The following is a 23,454-nucleotide window of genomic DNA, read 5'->3' on the forward strand; positions in this document are numbered from 1 at the left end:
TGGTTGCAGCATGAAATAATTCTTTAGCTGGTGAGGCCTTGTGCTCCTGTGGACCTTTTATTATCCATGTTTCAGTTGCTGAGCCAGTCGGCACTTTGTTCCTGCAGGTATCAGATAGCAAATGCGATGAATCTGAGCCATGCTGGCATTGGTTCATGGGCAGAGAAGAAAAACACCGTTTGCAAAGTAGCTGCTGTTTGGGAAATCAGAAACATTTGTTGGAATCGAGAAAAGCCTGTTGGCTTGGATCTGTGTATTAGGAGGCCTTTGGCTGATCAGCAACGCCCTCACCAGCATTTGTCCCTGCAGTTAGAACCAACTGCTGATGACGTTTGCATTGAGTATGGGGGTAATGAAACAGCTAAACCATGAACTGAGTCAACAAAAACAAATCCGACCTACCTAGTATACATTCTACTGATGAATTTCACCACCTACATTCTTCTACTGGGGGTTGTAAAATATATATTTAATAAAGTAATTCACTTCAAATGACTTGTTAATGGCTCAGCAAGTAATCACTGTCCCATTGCTATTACTTTCTCTTGGAAATAGTAAATTACTTTTGCATCATGCATTTGATTTGCTCAGTGATGATGTAGCCATGAGGATTAAGTACCATGGCATCTTCACACATACTTGGGATGGGAACAGCATCATTGCCAAGAAAAGCACTGGACAGTAATCCACTCCTCCTGTTCACTCTGAAGGATAAGCTTTGTGGGTTTTATTTAAAAAGAAAATTCAGTTACTTTCTGGGGCAGAGACTGTGTCTTCATCTCTGCCTGCATCGCTCCCAGCACAATAGGGCACCAGTCCTGGTTAGGGTCTTTGGGTGCTACCAAAGTGCAAAGGGTTAATAATATTATTTAATAATGAATTACTTAAATAGTGGGTGGATCATATGCTATGATAATACACGTAATAAATAATGCTAATAATGCAAGTCGGAGCTGTAAACTGTTAATGAAATTCACCCTTTTTCTGGCAAATAGTCCCAGTAAGCAGTGTTTGTGTAGCTAAAAGAGGGTTTTGGGGAATGGAATCTCCTCTCTGATCTCTGGGCCAGGGTGCAAGGCAGCTTCTATGCCTTGTCCCTATTTGGGCCCACCCGCACCCCCCCCCAGCTGTGAAATATGTACATGCAAGGGGTCTAACATTTCCCACTAGCTGCAATCAATTGCCATGGCGTCAGTTACCGGAACTGCCTGGGTAAAACGGTTCAGTTACTTCCGCCCGCTAGGCCAATGTCCTCTCCCTGCCTCCATCCTTCCAGCTGAGGGAGAATGGTTGCAACTAGCCTCGTGCAAAACGTGGCAGTTTGCTGCATGTGTGGTTTATGCCAACAATTCCTTCACTTTCACACTAAGGGGGTTCACAGCCTGAGTTTCATATAGACTTATGGAGTTTCATATAGACTTTCAGATTCAAATAAACACAAAACCCAAAGGAAAAACTCAATTAAAGCTGTCAGTTTTCACCATGTTTTTGTCAAACCCACATTAAGCTGTGTATTTTGCAATCATAAACCAGGCCAGGTTCACTCAGGAGGTGTGGGATCCTTGGCAAACTGTTAGATGAGCCTATTCTGGGTTTAGTTTGTTCTGAGACCTGTAATCCAGCAAGTTTCGCTCTACTTTGCATTATGTTGCAGATATTTGAAAGGCTGCTTCAGAGTCCACCATATGCCTGATACAACTGTAGGTCTGGAAATTTTTTGCATGCGAATCAATGCCCAAATATGAATATTAGAGAAATATGCATTGTCTTTTTTGCATAAATCCATCATTCCTCCCCCGGGCCAACATCAGATATTGCTCTAATTTCTCCCTCCATACCTTCCCTCTGGCTCCCAGGTCTGAACATGCCTCTTCCATTTCCCTCCCCTCCTTTTAGGTATCCCTCACCATCCGTTTCCCCATTACATTTTCTCTCTGTCTCTTACCCCTTTTCCCTCTTTTCTTTCTGATTCTTCCCCCACACTGTCCTGTTGAGTTTCCCCATCTCCCTTGCGGCAGAATTGATCTTGTCTCCTAACCTCCAGAAGGGGCAGGGTCTTCTTCTCCCTTATTGCCATGGAACAGGGTTTGGGAACAGGGTTTATGTGCTGGGAACAGGGTTTCTTCCTAGCCTGCTCTGGAGGATTTCCCTTCTCTCCTGTTCTGGGCTTCTGCCTACTGGCCATTGCCTGCAGACCTGGCTCTCTGTGCTGCTGAGCAGCTGGTGACTTACTCCCCAAAGAGAAGGGAAAAGTAGGGGGCAGATTTTTATAGGTATGTAGGTGCCCAAAGATGCAGATTGACATCAGGAAGATTTACAGAAGTGCCGAGGTGCCTAGCTCTGAAATCAATGGGAGTTAGGCCCCAAGTCCCTGGGAGAGGGCTGAGCCTGTGGGCTGATTTCAGATGCCTTCTCCTGGGCTCCCAAAAGGCTCACTGAAAAACTGCTCAGGAACCTAGGAACAGGCACTTCCAGGGAAACTGGGAGACTTAACAGGTGTGCCTTCAGTTCAGCAACTTAATTAGTGGATAGAAGGGAATCATGCTGGAGGACATTAAGCACTTTTCTCCACCATATGGGCTGAGCATGCTGCCTGTGCAGCACCATGGTTATTGTTTATGAATGTGGCCCACTGTATGTTACTCAGAGAAAAACAATAAATTGTCTACTATATTTGTGTATATTTTCCAGTTCATTGTTGTGATGGCACGTAACAGTCATGGGGAAGGCAGAACTGTCAATCTAATGGACCGTGAGATGACCGATCACAGTCACTCCTGCCCTTCGGAGTCCAGTGAGTAGGATTTTCTTTAATCTTTGGCAGCAGCTTTGCTTGGAAGAATCTAACAGCTATCACTGCAGAGTGTGTCCTTGTATACAGCAATCAGTCAGAGTTACAGTGCAGCAGTACGCACAAAAGAGGTCATTCCTGGCCCCTTAGCGAGGGCACAGCATTACAATCCGACAGCTTGGGGTTCTGATGTAAATACCCTGGTTGGCAAGTGTAGTCTTCATCTCGCCAGAGATCTTGTTTGTTGACGTTCAGGAAGGATCTTCTTGCTTGAGAGGTAAATTGCTGTTCTCAGTTTAAATAGTTCCAGCCTATAGTGGCAATTCAAAGACAAGGCATAAGTGAGCCACATCCTGCAATGTGGCAGTCAGTTCTGCCAGGAGAATAATGAGGAAGTAAGGAGCCTAGAAGTGCTCCTTGAGCCAAAAATACTCAAAATATAGTTTGTAGTGATCCTTTCAAATCCCCTAGCTTTTGCCTGAACAGATGCGATGGCTTTACTCAGAAACACACTGTGAACTTTGTTCTTTTTTTTCACAAAAGCTGTATTTCTTTATTTGTTATGTCATCGAGTCTCTTCCAATTACTTTCTGTTATTCAGTTGGGATTAATGACATTTACATTTACACTGAACATTGAACTCTTAATGTCCATTTGCATTCCCTGGCCCTGATTCGCCACCATAGTGGAGGGAAGCAGGTGCCAGGGAGTTGGTAGAGGTTTCGTGATTTCAGAGCATAAAGTCCTTAACACCAATAGAGTATCAGTCATAGATGGAGCTCAGCTCTGCCATGGCCCTGTGACATTAGCCCATCCTTGACATGCTCCTTCCTGCCCCTTACACCAGGAGCAGGAGGTAGCTGGAGTAGGAGACAACTTACACAGGGAATCTAGTGCCAGTTTGAGGCCACTTGGCACTGAGTAAGCATCACTTACATCATTGCATAACGCCCACTCAGTCCTTGACCCCTGCTAACACACTCCATGTGGTCTGTTTAGTATCAGTGCTGGTGATTTTGTGATGTGCGCACACATTATCCATTAGGAGCTGGGCAGAGACCAGTACTTTCGTGCAGACATCCGAATAACCAGCCATCAGATTTTGAAAATAATAGCACAGTGTTTGTATTTATTTAGCACTTCCATGTTCCAAGCACTGTACAAACATTAACGTTTGAAGCCTCCTCGCAACACCCCTGTGATGCAAGCAAGCAGGCGTTTTCAGCATTGTACAGATGGGGGAAGTCTGACCTTGGAAAAGACACACTAAATTAGCCACAGTCCTGGCATGGAACCCAGAAGTTCCTGACACTTGTGCTTTTTCATTTAGAGCTGTCAGTTGTCAGCTGGATTCATTGACGGCTGACCAGGGCTGGATTTGAACTGACAACCAATGGAGGAAAGGCTCCATGTACTGCACCAGTCCTCTCAGTGCTCATATTTAACTCATGTCTACAGCAATTATCAGGGAACCAAATTCTCTTTGCAACAATTTATAAACACACAGGGCCAAATTTGCAAAGGTATTTAGACAACTAAAAATGCAGATAGGTGCCTAGAGAGATTTTCCAAAGAACCTAACCAGACTAGCATTTTTAAATCCTCCAGTTTTCCAAAGCATGAATGTTGTGGGAGGTTGGGATTCTAGTGGCTAGAACAGAAGACTGGGAGCTGTGGCCCCAAGGTTTTGTTCCCAGCACAGCACACCTATTTGATGAGAGCCCTTGATCAATTCACGTAGGGTAAAGTTCACCCCATGCTAACAGGGATAGCAGATGAAGGAACATAAATCCACACCGTGTAGAGTTCAAGCATAGGAGTTTATTATGCACTGTGCTGATGGAGTGTAACCTTGCTTATTAGGCTCAGAGAACTGTCAATCAATTGATTACAATAGAATATATGGATTTTCCATGGGTGGGGGAAAGTGACGGGGTAGGCAATTCCACACCCCGGGATAGGTTTTGCAGCATGACAAGCTAGCACATTAGCCAATGGTTAACAGGTTACATAATGTCTCTGCCCATGGTTTCAAGTTAACATTTAATTAATACTTTGATAAAATGTATTAGCATAAAATATAGATATTGAATTCTGATTCGGGGTCCATAGGAATGAAGCAACTCCTTTGATTGTCCAACAGGTACATTCCTAGGGGATAAAGCAAAGAAACAGTGAAAGTATATGACAATAAAGATTGCTTCCTTTGTGTTTTAAGGCAGGCATTGGTCCCTGGGAAAGGAAGGTGGGAGGAGGCCATATCTTATACTGACATGTTCCAACACTTCATGAACTCAGGGTTGGAGTATGGGAAGAACAACTCCTACAGAAGAAACTAACACAACAGAAACAGGGCTGCTTTTGTTCTATTTGCAGCATTGCATAAGACACGATATTCAGTTATTGCTCCAACATCTGGCAATTTTGCTGACCAGGCCTATCTTAACAAGCAAGGTTATCTTCATTTATTCTGCTTCTTTTAACTAATCACTATTTGCTAGGCCTCTGGTCTCTTGACCAAACTCTAGACTTTGGGCTTGTAAAAGAGCTAACACAATCCATATACCAGGTTGTTATATAAAATGCACATGGATTTTAACCCTTCAGCAAACACCCCCAGTCCAGTTAAATTGCCATGCTTCTGTTCTGTGGAAGGTTAGTAGTTGAGAAGTCATACTGAGGGTGAAGTATAGATGGGCTTCCACATGGACTCCTGATATGCTATTGTGGAGGTGGAGCAGTGTCATGGTGAAGGGGGAGAAATACCTATCTCATAGAACTGGAAGGGACCCTGAAAGGTCATTGAGTCCAGCCCCCTGCCTTCATTAGCAGGACCAAGTACTGATTTTGCCCCAGATCCCTAAATGGCCCCCTCAAAGTTTGAACTCATAACCCCGGCTTTAGCAGGTCAATGCTCAAACCACTGAGCTATCCTTCCCTCCATGGCTAGATGCATACTGTGGCCACAAACACCTAAGGAAGATGTGTGCAGAGTTGACAGCCTCAAGCTCAGATCCTTTGTTGGAGAACTGGCTGCAGAAAGACTGCAGAGCTGCCCTACATAATGCACCAACGTTGGGTGGTGAATTCCACCCCAATCCCTCTTCAATTCATTGTACAAAGCCTATTTATTCAGTCTGTGCATGGGTGAGGCGAATTTACCCTTTGATTTCTCTAACTCAGTTTCACCATCTGCAAATAAGAATAATACTTAAATGCTTATCCAACTTCTTCAGTTGCTTTGATAAGCTTAGATGAAGGAATCTCGATGGTAGGGTGACCTGATAGCAGGTGTGAAAAATCAGGACAATGTGTGGGGGGTAATAGCTGCCCATATAAGATAAAGCCCAAATATCGGGACTGTCCCTATAAAATCGAGACATCTGGTTACCCTACTCTATGAAACAGAGTAGTACCATTCGTTATTATAGGCACAGCTAGTAGTATTGCCTGTAGACACGAATGGCTGACACTTTCCATTATAAGACCTTGTTCTCAGTTGCTTATAACTTTGTCCAACTTTAACCCTTTGGGCTGAAATTGTCCATGGCAGCTGTCTGCCTTAAGGTTGTGTGTTGTTTTGCTCATGTGAAAACGAGTTCTTACACCATTTCCTTGAAGTGCTCATATTTCCATGCTTTATAGAAGGAATCTGGCCAAGTGATAAGTCTTTGTAAAATTGTTTCTTAAAATCTCAAGGTTTTTCCTGACCTCTGAATGCTTCACTCTGGAATCTTTAAAGTTCTTTTACCATAGAGTTTTATTCGTAATGATACATTTCCGGTTTTGTTTGTTTCACATCCACTCCCTCTCAAGGTTCCCATGAGTTATTCAAGATAGTTAAGTCCCAAGCAGACTGTGAAGAGTTACAAAGCAATTTCACAAAACTGAGTGACTGGGCAACAAAATGGCAGATTAAATTCAACATGGATAAGTGCAAAGTAATGCACATTGGAAAATATAATCCCAACTAATGGCAGGTTCTAAATAAGCTGTTAGCACTCAAGAAAGAGCTCTTGGAATCGTTGTGGATAATTCTCTGAAAAATTTCAGCTCAGTGCGCAGCAGCAGTCAAAAACGCGAACAGAATGTTAGGAACTATTGGAATAGGGACAAATAATAAAACAGAAAGTATCCAAATGCCACTATATAATTCCATGGTGTGCCCACATCTTGAATACTGTGTCCAGTTCTGGTAGCCCTATCTCAAAAAGGATATAATGGAACTGGAAAAAGGTCAGAGAAGGCAACAAAGATGATGGTATGGCTACCATAAGAGGAGAGACTAAAAAAATTAGGGCTGTTTATCTTAGAAAGGAAACAATTAAAGAGGATATGATAGAGGTCTATAAAATCATGAATGGTATGGAAAAAAGTGAACAAAAAATTATTTATCATTTCTCATGATACAAAAAACCAGGAAACATCCAATGAAATTCATAAGCAGCAGGTTTAATACAAACTAGGTAATACTTTTTCGCAAAATGCACAATTAATCTATGGAACTCATTGTCATGGGACATGAAGGCCAAAAGCATAACTGGGTTCAAAAAAGCTAGGAAGACAGGGCTAGATCTCTCAGAAATTGCCATTTCTTTACACTCCCTCTGAAGCTCTGGCACTGGCTCCTGTCAGAGACAAGATACTGGGCTAGATGGACTTAGTATGGCTGCTGTTCTGGTCTTATGAATTTTCTTGCTAGTTGCTATCCGTGTTCTCAAATGGCTCTGAATAATCTTTATCCATTTCGTCCAGCATATGCACCGCCTCAGCCTGCAACAAACAACAAAGCAGCACAGATGCTAGCAGAAGAGGAGAGAGAGCAGGGCTGCCGGCAACATCTTCTCGATGGTAGGAAGCCTCAGCTTGGTGAAGCAGAGAGGAGCCCTCACCAGCTTCAGTGGAGCGTCAGCCCAATTACGATGTTGGAAAGTGACCTTCACTCCCCAGCACCATCCAGCCTGTTAATGCAGCCTGATTAAAGGGTCCAGGGTAGTATGGAACTGAAACTTACAAACTGAAACAATATTTTTTCTTTAAACTGTACATTAAAAAAAAACTCTTGTCAGTCTTTCCTTATCATCTCTGCTTAGAAGCATTGCAGAGATGAATATACCACATCCTATTACATTTTTAATATCACTGTAAAGGTCCTACTAATTTCAGTACTTTGCAGCTAAGAGGACACTGGAAGAGAACTCACCCCAGGTGGTGACCATTAGAAACAAACATCTTCTGAATGATTTTATTGTTATTTTTGGGTGTTTGCTTTCTTCGTATACATTTAGAAGTCATGAAAACAAAGTAGGTAATGGGTAACCAGGATTACCATGTGGAGAAACTGCAATTCTGTAAACTAAGATGATGCAGTAGAATCAGATAAAATAATTTCTTCATTAAAGTACTACTCAGGGACACTGTAGGCCGGATGATTCTCTCCGCTACACTAGTTTTATACTAGGGTACCTCCTTTGATTTTGGTGGAGTTACTCCTGATGGATACTTGTGTAAGTGAGAGCAAATTGAGATCCTATACTTTTAAGATTTAGCTGAACCATAAGAATTTTTGTGTAAATGAGCATCAATTATATCCAGCAAGGGAGTTGTAGCTTGTGGAGAAAGCTACGTCATTTATAAATCATCCTGTCTAAAATCTTCAAAGTCCCTTCAGGTGATGCAATGTTTTGTTCCTGGGCCAGATTCTTCTCTGGTCTACCAGTATAAATGCACTGGAGTTATTCTCACTTTATAGTGATGAGATTGAGAATGAAATCTGGCTCATTATGGATGGGTCTGGTATATGGAAAGAGTTGCAGCCATCTGCCATACCAGATACAAACATTTAATAAAAAAAATAGGAAAAAATCCAGTTTGGATTGATTTACACAAAACCGGCTTGTTTGTGCTGCCACATTAAATCCATGGGATTGAATGTAAACATATAAGAGGATTTATTTTTATCGTTGACATCCAAGCGGCTGCAATTTACTTCTAATTAATTCTAAACTAAGGTTGTAAAACCTAACAGTTGTAAAGCTCTGTTTTATAGAGAATTGTCACTTAGTTGTTTATGATCTCAGATTATTTGAATTCAGCTCATTTGAATAGCTGTGACTGTTTTTAAAGTGTTTGCAAATCAGCTATATTACTTATAGTATGAGTATTCCCATGTGCAGCTCCACCCCTATCATGCAGACATCTGTTTGCTCATCAGAATCAAACCTCCAATGTTTTTGAGGGTTGTCCTGCTCTAATTATGGATCCTCATCTCTAATACCCACTGAGTTGCCCATCACTATTAATAGTGTTATAATTTCTGAATCTAGATAGCTGAAAATGTTATTCTTATTCATATATATGTGCAATCCATTTTTTAGAATTCTGCCAAAAAGGCAGACTATATTTCCCATCCATTTATTATGTCTCTAGGGTAGTGATTGGAGAAGTAAGTACTCTAAGCAGTTTTAGGGCCGAATCTCCTTTCGCTTATACCAGTTTTATACCTGGGTAATGCCATTGACTCCACTGGTCTAAGCAATAGAAGAACTGAGCTTGTGCTATCTGAATTCACAAGTATCCAATCACCACATCAGTTCTGATTTCAATGTGAAGTTATGAAATATATCTTTTATAAAAGGTTCATAAATGTTAGATTTGTTTCATTTCTACTCTGAAATATTAAAATGTGTTTGTAACTGCTATTAACATTAATTGCAATTACACACACCCACATGAACAGATGGACTCCTCTGTTTAGACTGAAGTGATCTGAAGAGTGTTAGAACACTAAATAATATACAAGAGGGGACAACCCTCGTGTTGAACCATACATGCTCAATATGTAGATTGGACTGTAAGGTAAATAGCTAAACTTTGAACAGAGTAGAGATGGATCATAGTCTCCAAGTGTGGATTTGCATCTGAACCCAAACTTCCCAAGCCTTTGCAGGCGTATTTGTTTATGACACTGATTTTGCTTGTCTCAGTATAAGAACAGAGGGCAGACAGACAAAAAGGTCCTGATTTAGCGAAGCACTTCACATACTTGGGTTCCCCTGACCTCAATGAGACTTAAGCATGTGCTTGAAGTCAAGCATGTACTTAAGTGCTTCCTTGAATCAGGATTGACAGTTGGTCCAAACCTAAAATCTGAACAGTTTAAGACAGAGAAAGTTTAGATCCATCTCTAAAACAAAAGTGTTTCAAAGGCCTTAAATATTGTACAGTTTCAAATCCATGCTTCACAGTCTTTTTTGCCTTAGTTTTGTATAAAGTATCTCATTTCTAATTTGGTAGTTTTCACTGGAGAGTTTTGAAAGTCAAAAGTATACAGTTTTTTACTGTGGGGGTACTGGCAACTATGACAATAACTTGTTTGTTTCCTCAACTCACATAGATCTAAACAGAAAATGCTTTTTAGTGCTAAAACCACAAGGCAAAGAAGTATATAAATATAATATATTTGGTTTATTAGTATGTTTATAAAATTTGTGATTTATAAAATAAATAATTCCTAGCATTTCCATTGTTTTGATAGAACAGAGTGCAAAATGATGGCTTAGATTTAATACATGTCACATTTACTGATAATCCAAACGGGTGCAGCATAGCTGCAAAAACTAATGTGTATGTACAGCATGCACAGATATGGTTCTTCTCTGACTGTTTAAGGGATAATCCTTGTTAGTGTAAATCCTCCATACCTCAAGATTAGATCCCAGCTTTAGCAGAGTATCAAGTAAGTGTTCAATGGGCAATGTGGGATTTTAGCTCTACAGCTCTCATGAGCAGTGAGAAGCTGCATGACTAATTCCCCATGTACTCTGCTGAATATTTACTCCTTTCTGTGCACACGTGAATGTTTCTAAAATGATCTTTGCTATTTATATGTGTAGAAACATGACTGATGGTCTTAGGCTACATTTTCAATGCAGTCCAAAGTGTTAGCCTAGGATTTACATTGAAGTTAATGGGAGCTGGTGAATGGGACGTATAAAATCCCACATTGGCAGTAACATGATTAAGGAGAGCTGGAGAGCCCAATTAGCCCATTCTGTGGCACCTGGAGGGGAGACAGGGAATTAAGGATTAGACCCAGCTGGGGAGAACCAGACTGGATGGTTCCTACAAAGGAAGACTGGAAGGCCAGTAGGGGAGAACTGAGAGTGGAGAACTGCAGTAGGTAGCTTATACCCTGGGGCTGTCCCTGAAGGAGAGGGCAGCAGGAGCGAAGGAGTTCAAGGTTACTGCCAGAGAGGCTTCAGAGCTATTTAAATGTGGACCCTTCCTCTGCAGACTGGTGAGAATCTCAATCTCCAAAAGGAGAGGACCAGGGAGTGTGAGCTCCAGGAACAACCTGCAAGAAGGGCATGGTAGGAAGTAGTCCAGTGGAAAAGCAAGGGGTTAGGAAAGATTGATGCCAATGTCTTTATATGTGGTCCCTGGCCCAGAACCTAAAGGAATGGGTGGGTCTGGGTGCCCCTGCTTACACCCAGCAAGGAGGTTTATTGAGGCCTAGAACAAGCGAAGATGATACTGATGCCAAGCATTTGTGTTACCTTCATTTAGGGTGATTGACATCCTGATATATTGGGCTCCTTTCACCTTGAGAGGGGAAAAGGCTACCAGTGACTTAGTTAGAGGATTGCAGCAAATGGGCTAAATGGCAATTGGTCCACCAACGAAGGAGGGTAAACTGAGGCAGAGTTGTTGTCATCTGGGTTTCCCACAAGGGTGCACTGAAGATTGAACGCTCCCTCCAACACAGTCACATGGCTATATCCTCTTTACTTACCTGATCAGCCACTGAATGTATCAAAATCCCATTGAAGATAATGAGAATTCTGTGAATGGAGCAGATGTAGAACTGATCCCTAAAAATATACAGGTAAACTTGGATTTTTATGAGATGAAATTAATATGTATCACACTAAGGTTTAGAAAGAAGAATTTTAAAACAAAAACTGAAAAGTGAGACTAAGATTAGTTACAGAGAGATTTCTGCACGAAGACAGAAATGTTTAGGAGTATAATCCTGCCTTTATTGAAGTCATTGGCAAAACTCCCATTGATAAAAGAGAGTGAATTTTGATTATAGGCAATGCAGGTAATAACACTTAGAGGCAAGGTTGCCTGACACTTTCCATTATAAGATCCTGTTTCTAGTTACTTATAACTTTGCCATACGTTACCGGTTCAGGCTCAAATTTTCTATACCAAGTGTCTGCCTCAGTTTGATTTTTTTTTCTAAAAACTTCAGCAAAAGTGATTTAGTGCCTTTTCAGAATGAGATTAGGGGGGGAAACACACTGTTTTGCCCATGTTAAAAATATTCCACAATTGTTTCTTAGAGAAGTTGCATTGCTTTCATCCTTTGGAACAGAGACTTGAAATTTGATGGTGTGGGGTCAGCTTGATCTTAGGGATGTACCTTTTGCTGCTCTGAAAACTTGCCCATGTGTTGAGCCAAACTTGCATATTGTCAGTAGTGAAACTCAGTGGGGGTTGACAGCTAAATTATCTGAAGATTCTATCTGCTCTGAACATGCTTCAGGCACTGAGCTGGGCTTTCTCTGCCATTACTGATTCTGGTAGTCAGGAGCCTGTCAAGTGAGAGGCACTGAGAGAAAAGAGACTGTGCATCTCCTGTGCTCTCAGGGAGTGAGGAGCAGGAGTAGTAATCAGCCTGACCCAAATACTCAGGAACTGGGCTTGGGGAGATGTCAAGGAGAGGAGGAAGGAGTGGAGGTACTGTTATGTGGAGCTGGAGTATAAGGAGACTGGGCTTGTGGGTTGCAGCTGTGGTGGGAAGGACTCAGATGTGGAGCCAAGGAGGGTAGGTAGGGGTGGGGACCAGAGTTTGCTCTATTTTTTCCCACATGTGAGGAATGAATTTTACGTGTACCAATACGGAGGTGATGTGTGACACACAACAAAATTCATGGGATGGGGCTGGGGCTGAGGGGTTTGGAGTGTGGGAGGGGGCTCAGGGTTGGGGCAGAGGATTGGGGTTCAGGGGTGTGAGGGTTCTGGATGGAGGTGCAGGCTCTGGGGTGGGACTGGGGATGGCGGGTTTGCAGGCTGCCCCAGCACTATGGCACAGAGAGAGGACTCCCCTCCCCTCCCCAGCTCTCTCTCCTCGTAGGGAGGGTTCCTCTCCCTGCCACGGCAGCTGCAGGACTGGGGCAGCGGGACAGGCGCCCTCCTCTGCCTCTGGAAGGTCTGGGCTGGGGCTGGATTCGGGCTGCCTGCCTTCCAGAATTTCCAATAAGGCCCCTTCCCCAGTCATGGCAGGTCCTGGACAGGCAGGTTCCCTGAGCACTTGCATGGCGCTTAATAGGCTGCTGTGCAGCCAGGCAACCACACAGCTTACAGGGAACTTAAATTCATAGATTCCAAAGCCAGAATGGACCAGGTCCTCAAGGAATCAATTCTGAAGCACTTAGAGGAGAGGAAAGTGATGAGGAACAGTCAGTATGGATTCACCAAGGGCAAGTAATGCCTGACTAACCTAATTGCCTTCTATGAGGAAATAACTGGGTCTGTGGATGAGGGGAAAGCAGTGGATGTGTTATTCCTTGACTTTAGCAAAGCTTCTGATATGGTCTCCCACGGTATTCTTGCCAGCAAGTTACAGACGTATGGGCTGAATGAATGGACTATAAGGTGGATAGAAAGCTGGCTAGATTATCAGGCTCAACAGGTAGTGATCTATGGATCCATGTCTAGTTGAAAGCCGGTATCAAGCGGAGTGCCCCAAGGATCGGTCCTAGGGCTGGTTTTGTTCAATATCTTCATTAATGATCTGGAGGATGGTGTGGACTGCACTCTCAGCAAGTGTGCAGATGACACTAAACTGGGAGGAGTGGTAGATATGCTGGAGGGTAGGGATAGGATACAGAGGGACCTAGTCAAATTAGAGGATTGGGCCAAAAGAAACCTGATGAGGTTCAACAAGGACAAGTGCAGAGTCCTGCACTTAGGATGGAAGAATCCCATGCACTGTTACAGACTAGGGACCGAATGGCTAGGAAGCAGTTCTGCAGAAAAAGATCTAGGGGTTACAATGGACAAGAAGCTGGATATGAATCAACAGTGTGCCCTTATTGCCAAGAAGGCTAATGGCATTTTGGGCTGCATAAGTAGGGGCATTGCCAGTAGATCGAGGGACGTGATCATTCCCCTCTATTTGACATTGGTGAGGCCTCATCTGGAGTACTGTGTACAGTTTTGGGTTCCACCCTACAAGAAGGATGTGGAAAAATTGGGAAAAGTCCAGTGGAAGGCAAAAAAATGATTAGGGGGTTGGAACACATGACTTATGAGGAGAGGCTGAGGGAACTGAGATTATTTAGTCTGCAGAAAGAAAGAATGAGGGGAGATTTGATAGCTGCGTTCAACTACCTGAAAGGGGGTTCCAAAGAGGATGGATCTAGACTGTTCTCAGTGGTACCAGATGACAAACAAGGACTAATGGTCTCAAGTTGCAGTAGGGGAGGTTTAGGTTGGATATTAGGAAAAATCTTTTCACTAGGAGGGTGGTGAAGCACTGGAATGAGTTACCTAGGGAGGTGGTGGAATCTCCTTCCTTAGCGGTTTTTAAGGTCTGGCTTGACAAAGCCCTGGCTGGAATGAATTAGTTGGGAATTGGTCCTGCTTTGAGCAGGGGGTTGGACTAGATAACCTCCTGAGGTCTCTTCCAACCCTGATAATCTATGATTCTATGGTTATAATCCTCTAGTCTGACCTCCTGTATAACACAGACCATAGAACAGGGGTAGGCAACCTATGGCATGCATGCCGAAGGCGGCATGCGAGCTGATTTTCAGTGGCACTCACACTGCCCAGGTCCTGGCTACGGATCCGGGGGGCTCTGCATTTTAATTCAATTTTAAATGAAGTTTCTTAAACATTTTAAAAACCTTATTTACTTTACATACAACAATAGTTTAGTTATATATTATAGAGAGTTATAGAAAGAGACCTTATAAAAACGTTAGAATGTATTACCGGCATGCAAAACCTTAAATCAGAGTGAATAAATGAAGACTTGGCACACCACTGCTGAAAGGTTGCTGAACCCTGCCATAGAACTTCTCCCAAATAACTCCTAGAGCAAATCTTTAATAAAAAAAGGATCCAATCTTGATTTTAAAATGATCCGTTATGGAGAATCCCCCATGACCATTGGTAAATTGTTCCAGGGGTTAGTTACTGTCACTGTTCAAAATTTACACGCTATTTCCAGTCTGGATAGAAATTGAAACATTCAACATTCATTGGATCGTGTCATACTTTTCTCTGTGAGATTGGAGAGCTCATTATTAAATATTTGTTCCCCATGTAGGTACTTTGTCAGGCACTTAGATGCTATAGTGATGAGCGCTATAGAAAAGCCCATGAGGAAATTAATAATTCTATCTCCAGAGCAGGTTTTGAATAGTGTGCAGTAAATAAGGCCTAAAGCATTGAACAATGAGGAGAAAACAAAATATTGAATAGTTGCTCATTAATTGAGCACTGTCCAGTCTGTGTACTGAATCCGGAAGGGAACAAACTGTATATGATTGTGCAATTAAAGACTCTGTGCTAAAGCGTACCCACCAGGAGGCTGAAATAGGGTTTCTCCAGCAACCTTAATTCTGGCTTTTCCTAATTTTCAAATGTTAGATTTTGCAAACTGAACATTTCTTTAATGGAGTTTTTTTTAATGTAATCTGATATAGAGCAGGTAACTTGGAATGAAGGAACAATGGGAGAATCAATGAAATTGAAATGTCACACATTTTGAACTGAGAAATTATTTTACAGAATGGATAACTTGTGGAATTCATTGCAATAAGACATTGTTTTGAGGCCAAGAGGTCAGTAGGATTTAGAAAAGGCTGTGTTTTTTATATGGATAATAAGAACATCCACAGTACTTTTTAAAAAAGAAAAAAAGTACATGGTATATGAGCCCTTATGCTTCAGAGCATAAGACAACCAGTAGCTGATGGAGATCAGTAAGAAACTTTCCCTATGTGTGAGGTATTCATTGATTGTACACTATAGGATTTCCTGCAACTTCCCCTGAAGCATCAGGTACTGGTCACTGTCAGAGACGGAATACTGAATAAAAGGACCCTGGAGTGATATCTGTGGCAATTCCTATATGCCTTAAAAGCTTCAGTTGGCCAAAATATTGTTTTTCCCTTTAAAGGGGTGTCTTTTTATCTCTCATGTTACTTCAAGCTGATGCTTAAACTGCTCAGTTAAGCTACAGCACATCCTTGGTATTGTTGCCTCACTGACTGATAATTTGCCATCTTTATCCATGTGAAAAGGTAAAATAGTAACACCAAGTGGAAGCTCCTGCACACAGCCCCAATCTGGAAGGATGGCAGAACAACTGTGCTCACTGTCTCCTGAGTTTTCTACTGAGACTGTCACTTCATACCAGTTGTGATGTGGATACCTGCCCACTAGGAATTGGACAGAGACCGTCTAATTTCAGACAGGCCATTTTCATCATTCAGAGGATGGGAAGGACTTTCAGTCACCACTCACTGCCAAGCAGGGCTGGATTCAGACCCCACAGAAAAGCCTTAGTATTTTATTACCAAGGTTAGAAGAAAGTTCTGCAAATTCTAGGCACAGAATTTGCTTTTTGAGGCAGTTGCTGCAGATATCCTTTATATTGGCGCCTTAGTCACCATCTTGTCTTCTTCCTTAGCATCCAAGTGCAACAGGTTCAGTGGAAACAATTGTCTTCTGCCTGCCTACTCCTCCTTATGCAAGGGCAGTTCTCACTCTTCATCTGCCAACTCCTGCTACGTACTAAATCAAAGCCCAAGGAGCTTCCCTGGCAGGCCTCTTTGAACAGGACATTGCAACCCAGCAGCCCCCTGCTCTCAAGGTAAGAAACTAAAATATGACCTCACCAGGCTTATTGAATACACCTGAGTACACAGTCCCCCACACTCCAGGCTCATACTTAGGGGTGAGAGCAGCAGTGAGTGCCAACCTTCTTTCTTCCCACTTGCATTCCTGCTGAGAGCCTAGTTTCATGTTCTGCCTCATCCATTGCTGCCTCCCATTCGGTTCCTCTGCTGGGACGCCCACTGGATTATTGTTGCCATATGCATACTGTCTTTCAGCCAGTTTTCTGTCCAGGAGGCAGAGTTCACCTTATCCAAGAGGCTCTGGTCGAAACCCTTAGAAATAATTTTGAAAGTAAGACTGTAGGACAAAGTGAAAGCAACCATATAAGGTAGTTCTCTACTTTTGATAAGGTTCACAAGCTGCTGCCAGAATATGTATCAGTAAAACAGCAACTGGGATCATGGCCCATGACAAGGGCTTTCCCAGTTTGAATAATTAATTGATTAAAGATTAGCTGCTCTTGCCCATGTAGAAAGCTAATTTATTTTTAACATTAATTTAGAATAATAGAAATGTAGGGCCGGAAGGGACCTTGAGAGGTCATCACATCCAGTCCCCTCTGCTGAGGCAGGAACGAGTAAACCTAGACCATCCCTGACAGGTGTTTGTTCAATTTGTTCTTAAAACCTGCAGTGATGGGGATTCCACAACCTCCCTTGGAAGCCTGTTCCAGAGTTTAACTATCTTTATTGAGGGGAGAAAAATTTCTATGTAACCTAAATCTCCCTTGCTGCAGATTAAGACCATCATTTCTTGTCCTGCCTTTGTGAATATGAAGAACAATTGATTAAACTGCCTTTAACATATCTGAAGATTGTTATTAAGTCCAATCTCAGTCGTCTTTTCTCAAGACTAAACATGCCCAGTTTTTAGCTTTACCTCATAGGTCAGGTTTTCTAAATCTTTTATAATTTATGTTGCTCTGCTTTGGACTCTATCCAGTTTGTCCACATCTTTCATAAAGAGCTGGACTCAGGCTGAGGACTCACCAGTGCTGAATAGAGTAGAACAGTTGCCACCTGCATCTTACTTACAACACTCTTGTTAATACACCCCAGAATATAATTTTTTTAGCAGCTACATCACTTTGTTGATGTGTATTCAATCTGAGATTCGCTATACCATCTTCTCCCTCCCTCCCCCAATCCTTTTCAGCAGTACTACCATCTAGCCAGTTATTCCCCATTTGGTAGTTGTGTATTTGATTTTTCCTTCCTATGTGAAGTACTTTGCATGTATCTTTACTGAATTTCATCTTGTTGAATTCTGACCAATTCTCCAATCTGTCAAGATGGTTTTGAATTCTAAACCTGCTCTCCAAAGTTCTTGCAATCCCTCCTGAAATCAATTTTGTGGTTTACTCATAACCTCTAGCACACTTTTGGCAGCTCTATTTATTGGTTCAAAAATAAATTTGTAATGCACAATTTTCAGCAGCACAGAAGAGATGTACATTTTAACAGGCAGTATCTTTCTTAAATATTAATTGCACAAAACAATGCAGTTGGCTATGCTATGCTAAATGGAGAGATTGCATAGCTGGCATTTTATTAGCCTATTAATAGTAGCTAGTCATTATGTATTGTGGTGAAAAGTATTCTGTATTAATATATTGATTCCCCTTCCCCCCACCATCCCTGATAAATTATAGAGTGAATTATTTCCTCCAGAGCCTGTAGAGAGCTTTGAGGGAGATGGAGAAAGTTAAGGGTGTTACGTTAAGGAAAGCAACCCACGACGCTGCCATGCTGCAGTATGATTCAAACAAAATATTTCAATAGCCCTCTAACCATTTTCCACTTCTCTTTTTGTGATGAAAGAGAGGGTGTCAAGTTGTTAAAGGGAGTGGGAGGACAAAAGTAGCATGTGGCCTGAGACTGCTGTCTCTTATGTGAGTAATCTTTACCTTGGACTTTTGTCTGTAATTAATGGGAACATAAAATGAGGAAGACACATGTATTTTAAATGACTCTTGAAATGTAACCTTTCTAAAGGAATCAATAAATGAAATACAGCCAGATGCGGACCATCTCACCAGAGACATAAAACACTCATCATTCTGAGATGGTTGAGATTCCCTACAGTATTTGCATGAAATAATAGAGTTCAAACTTCTTTCCATTAACCCCAGTGCTGTTTGTTAATGATTTTTGCAGGGACATGGATTCAGTGAAATTCAGGTTAGGTGTTTGGAATCACAATACAGATAAAAGGAAAAAGGTTAATCCAGTCAATGGAATAGGCAAAAACCAGGACTGCCTAAATTTATAGCATCTTTTCCTCATTTGCCACTTGGTCAGTAGCAGTTTATTTTAATTAACAGCTTTCTCTTAAGTAACAAACCTCACAGCTGAGGGCCTAAATATAGTATTAACTACCCAGTCTATGATGTTGGGATTATCTTTAGGGTCACAATACTGTGATTTTTGGCTTTTGACCCATGAGAATATTTTTTCTTTGCCTAAGAAAAGAGAAATGTAGTCATCTACATCTTGGGGGACTTCCACATATAGCAAATGTAATCCTTCAGGATGTTCACACTGAGACAAAACTTATTGCCATGTGTAAATTATGATTACGTACATTTATTTCTCCATTTTTCATACATTAAAATGTGATGCTAAACAACAGTAGGAAACGAACATATCACTGCCAGAGAACCAAGACCCCAGATCTGAACAGTGCTAAGTTCTGAGATATTTTGGAACTGAATCCCTTCTGACCTTAATATCTATGAGTTTATGAATCTGAAGTGAAATTTAGAGGTAGGCAGCTAAAATAAGCCAACCCAAAAGCCTAGAGTTAACCCTCCCAGCCACCCAAGAAGCTTGAAAGTTCAGATCTGGATCTAAGCTTTATGACTTAGCCACCTCAAGGAAAAGGATGGTGTGACGGGGGGCATGTGCCCCTAGTCCTTGGCCACCTCAGGAACAGCTCAGACTCCTTTTTTGTGTTCAGTCTGCATAATTTATTCAAGTCCCACCACCAATACCTGCACAGTACAACACAACAGTCCTAATTTCTATGACCTTCAGTCCCTGTTCATCAGGGTACTGGGAGGAAAGGAGAAATCTCTTCCTTGGGATCGTCTTCAACCTGGGCACAGCTAGCCCTGTCCTCCCTAAGCTAAACACTTCCTTTCTGTCTTTATTAAACTAGTTAGCTAATGGGCCAATTAATTCCTTAGCTCTCCCAGCCTCCCTATCTGATTAACTAATTCGTCCTTATCTCCTCAGTCAAATGTTGCTGGGGAAACTAATTGAGGCTACAGTGATCAGAGTTCAGACTCATCTGTCAGCCCTCAGCACTCTGTCACAAATGGTTTTAGGCTAAAGCACAGGACATGAGGTCAGGAAATCTGAGTTTTGTTCCTAGCTGTGCTACTGACTTGTGTGTGGCTTTGGGCAAGTCACTTAACCTTTCTCTGCTTCAGTTTTCCCATCTGTAAAATACAAGTATAGATGCTTACCTATATCACGGGTGTTCTGAGAACTAATTTGTGGCCACTTTTTGATAATCTAACTTAAGTTGTTATAGAAAGACAAAATGCTATCACTCTCATAAACAATGTTCTCCCTCCATTCAGTGGAGCAATAAGAATGAGTAATAATAAAGAGAACTGGATTTGTAATGAAGTTGAAATTACTCTAGATTTTCATGACTTTCTGCTTCAGTGCCTGATTCAGACCTGTTGGGGAAAAAATGGGGTTGAACCCTCTTATACTAGACCTGAATTTGGCACTCATTGTCTGCATTGTTATATGCGGAATGGGTGACTAGTATGTAAGGTATATACTCAGCCTAATTCATTCAAAAGTAGATTTCATTTCCAGCTCTTGTAGTTTAGTCTCTTTGCATGACATTTTGGCCCAGTCACCATTCAAGTTCTATTTAAACCTTAAAATATAAGTAAGTTGTGCTAGTCTGTACAGAAGTGACAAGTAGACATAGATCGAGGAGTACTTGTGGCACCTTAGAGACTAACAAATTTAAGGTGCCACAAGTACTCCTTAGTATCAGAGGGGTAGCCGTGTTAGTCTGGATCTGTAAAAAGCAAGGAAGTCCTGTGGCACCTTATAGACTAACAGATGTGTTGAAGCAAGTACTCCTTGTTCTTTTTGCTGATACAAACTAACATGGCTACCACTCTGAAACCTGTAGACATAGATGTAAGCTCTCAAAATGCTTTGCAAATCACACCTATTGTGGGTTCTCCAGCAGGAGAATTCAATGAGCCAGCTATAGGTGCTTTTGCTGCAGAGTGCACTAGAATGAAGAGTGATTCCAAGCATTATTCAGATTCATGAGTGCAGGCTTTTCTGATGTACACTAACTGAAACGATGTGAGGTCTCTTCAGAAATCTTTTCACATTATAAATTTCAGCTCAAACCTGGAAAGTATAAATCTGGGTTATGCAAATGTGCAGTATGCTACTCGACTTGCTATATGTGCTTGTAGGAAAGTTGAAGGAGCTAAAGGTGGCTAAGTTCTTTGAATGGTTAGGCCTTACAAATGATACATTCTTAAGTCTTAGGAAAGAATGTGAGTTTAACAGTGCATTAACTTTGGCAACCAACAGAATGGAAAGGTTACAGCCAAAAGTTGGCAGATCAATTCTTGGAATGTTAAAAAAAAAAAAAAAGAAAAAAAAAGGGTGGATCTCAGAATACAAAGGTTAGGCTTTATTCTTTCCACATGTATTCGTAGCAAGGGGATAGATTTCAGGTTTCCATCTGTTCCATTCTAATGGTGGTTTTCTCTTTGTGTGTTTTGCTGCTTATTCCTGCATCGGTTCTATTGTAAACCGCTTGGCTTTACATTAAGATGGCTTTAGAAACTGATGCATTCACAAAATCAGCTGATCAGAAAGGAATATGCATTAAAATATTTGCATACCTTCTACTGCAAATTATGATTAGATAACAACTGGCAGTAGTATACCCATCCAAAAACCAAAAGGCAAACAAATTTTCAGGAAGTAAGGGAACTGCAGACTGTGAGATGCGGGCAGATATTCAAATCTCCTTATTGTAAAAACACGAATGAAACTGAAAATTTATTTGTACTGTAAAGGGATCAGAAGTGAAAAGCAATGGAAGAAATAAATACTTTTGTGTTCCCTTCAAAAGGGACAAGCAATAGTTCATAAGAAAGGGGTTCTCTACAAATAAACAAATCATTTCTAATAGAGCCATCAATGCATTATAATGCAGTATCAATGTATACAAGCACCCTGAGTCTTTCACTTACCTCTTTATTGTTTCAGTGGGATCAGTCATAATAATTTCTGCTTTGCTGCTAATACTTGAATACGTGTTGGCTCCAAAACTCACTCACTGTCTCCTTTTTAACATTAATGTAGTTTACAGATTGATATAACTGAGTAGGGCCCCTGTGAGGGCCCAGTGGATGTATGAGAAAAACAACACAAACCTGAACACAGAGTTGGACATTATGCTCTTCTGTGCACACTTATGATGAACAGAGGGGCTTTTAGGGCCCCAGCTGATCTAGGAATGCAGACAATGCTACCTCTGTGTGGCATCCTTCCACCTCTATATACCAATAGTTCACGGGTTTCCTGAAGGATTCAGGCGCTGGAGATTTGGGAGGAGTAGGCCAGGAGCTGGGCAGATGGGAAGGCCACTTTCCACACCACTGTTCCAAGCGTCCCAGTGGAAATTTAGGGCCAGATTGTGATACATGTGCCGTACATGTTCCCATTGATTTCAGGCTCATAATCTGGTCATTAATGAATGTGAGTCAGAGTCTGATACCGTTACTCATGCTGACTATTACCTTACTCCATCCCTGCTCCCACTGATATCAACATATATATATATATATATATATATATATATATATATATATATATATATATATATATATATATATATAATATAGACATGATCACACAATCACTTAAACTTACCAATGGGTTAAGCCACACAGTTGATCCAAACCTTAGCCCCAAATGCACATCAGACCAAAATGGAAACTTTAGAGTTTCACAGAGGCTTAACTGTTTTTCAAATTGTTTCATTTTCCGTCCTCTCCAGGTTTTGTCTGCAGATGGGCAGGACGTAAGGCGAGCCTTGACTGAGCATGAGCTGAAGGCTGTGCATTGAGTTTTGTTAAACAAATAAGGAACATGTCTGATGCTCTCAACTGTGATTTTAAGAAACATTTTTCTTTTAAAAATATAATTTAATTTTACTTCCTGCTTCCATCTGACACTACAAAGAGAAGCAAGGATAAGCTATTTGCAAGTGTAGCTGTTGCAGCATTACCAATCCCCAGGAAAGATCAAAAGAATTATGAGAGCCTGATAACTCTGAGTGAGATTTCCAGTCCAGGTTCTGATCCTCTGAGGTCCAGAGTACTTTCAACTCAGTTATTTTTGAGGGTGCTCAGCAGAACAGAGCTCCATTTTTGCAGATCCAAGAAATTTGGCTAAGATTCAGATAGGCATCAGAACATGTGATTTCTTATCTGAACTGAACATTTGAAGGTTCATTTTACATGCACTGGTGAGACCACTGGAATTTGTTTTTTCAAAACTATCAAACTACGCGTAGGTCTTTAAGTGCGTTTGAGTTCACAAACGGGGGCAATGGATCAGTGTTCAAGTCGGGCTCTCCATCACTACTCGGCCCGGATTGGGGAAGCTAATGATCAAGCCAGGGGACCAAATTCAGTAATGAATCCTGGTCACATGCCATCTGAGGCACGTTGCGTA

The 23,454-nt window shown here is 41.5% G+C and overlaps 1 protein-coding gene and 1 long non-coding RNA gene across 3 annotated transcripts in view; both read left to right on the plus strand.

Moving 5' to 3' along the window:
* The window catches only part of EGF (epidermal growth factor), a 103,783-nt gene extending 91,079 nt beyond the window's left edge, over positions 1–12,704 (plus strand). For both annotated transcript variants that reach the window (XM_030564590.1, XM_030564591.1), the window contains 2 exons: positions 2,692–2,794; positions 7,547–12,704. In XM_030564590.1, the coding sequence (XP_030420450.1) occupies positions 2,692–2,794; positions 7,547–7,773 (330 nt within the window). In that variant the 3' untranslated portion in view covers positions 7,774–12,704. The remainder of the gene's footprint in view (positions 1–2,691; positions 2,795–7,546) is intronic.
* Positions 12,705–14,905: 2,201 nt separating this feature from the next.
* Positions 14,906–22,816, plus strand: LOC115652941. The gene is made up of 3 exons (XR_004000783.1): positions 14,906–16,396; positions 16,506–16,688; positions 22,775–22,816. It is a non-coding gene; the product is annotated as an uncharacterized LOC115652941 (long non-coding RNA).
* Positions 22,817–23,454: the final 638 nt, after the last annotated feature.

Source organism: Gopherus evgoodei, chromosome 5, assembly GCF_007399415.2.
Source record: "Gopherus evgoodei ecotype Sinaloan lineage chromosome 5, rGopEvg1_v1.p, whole genome shotgun sequence".
Taxonomy (NCBI): Eukaryota; Metazoa; Chordata; order Testudines; family Testudinidae; genus Gopherus; species Gopherus evgoodei.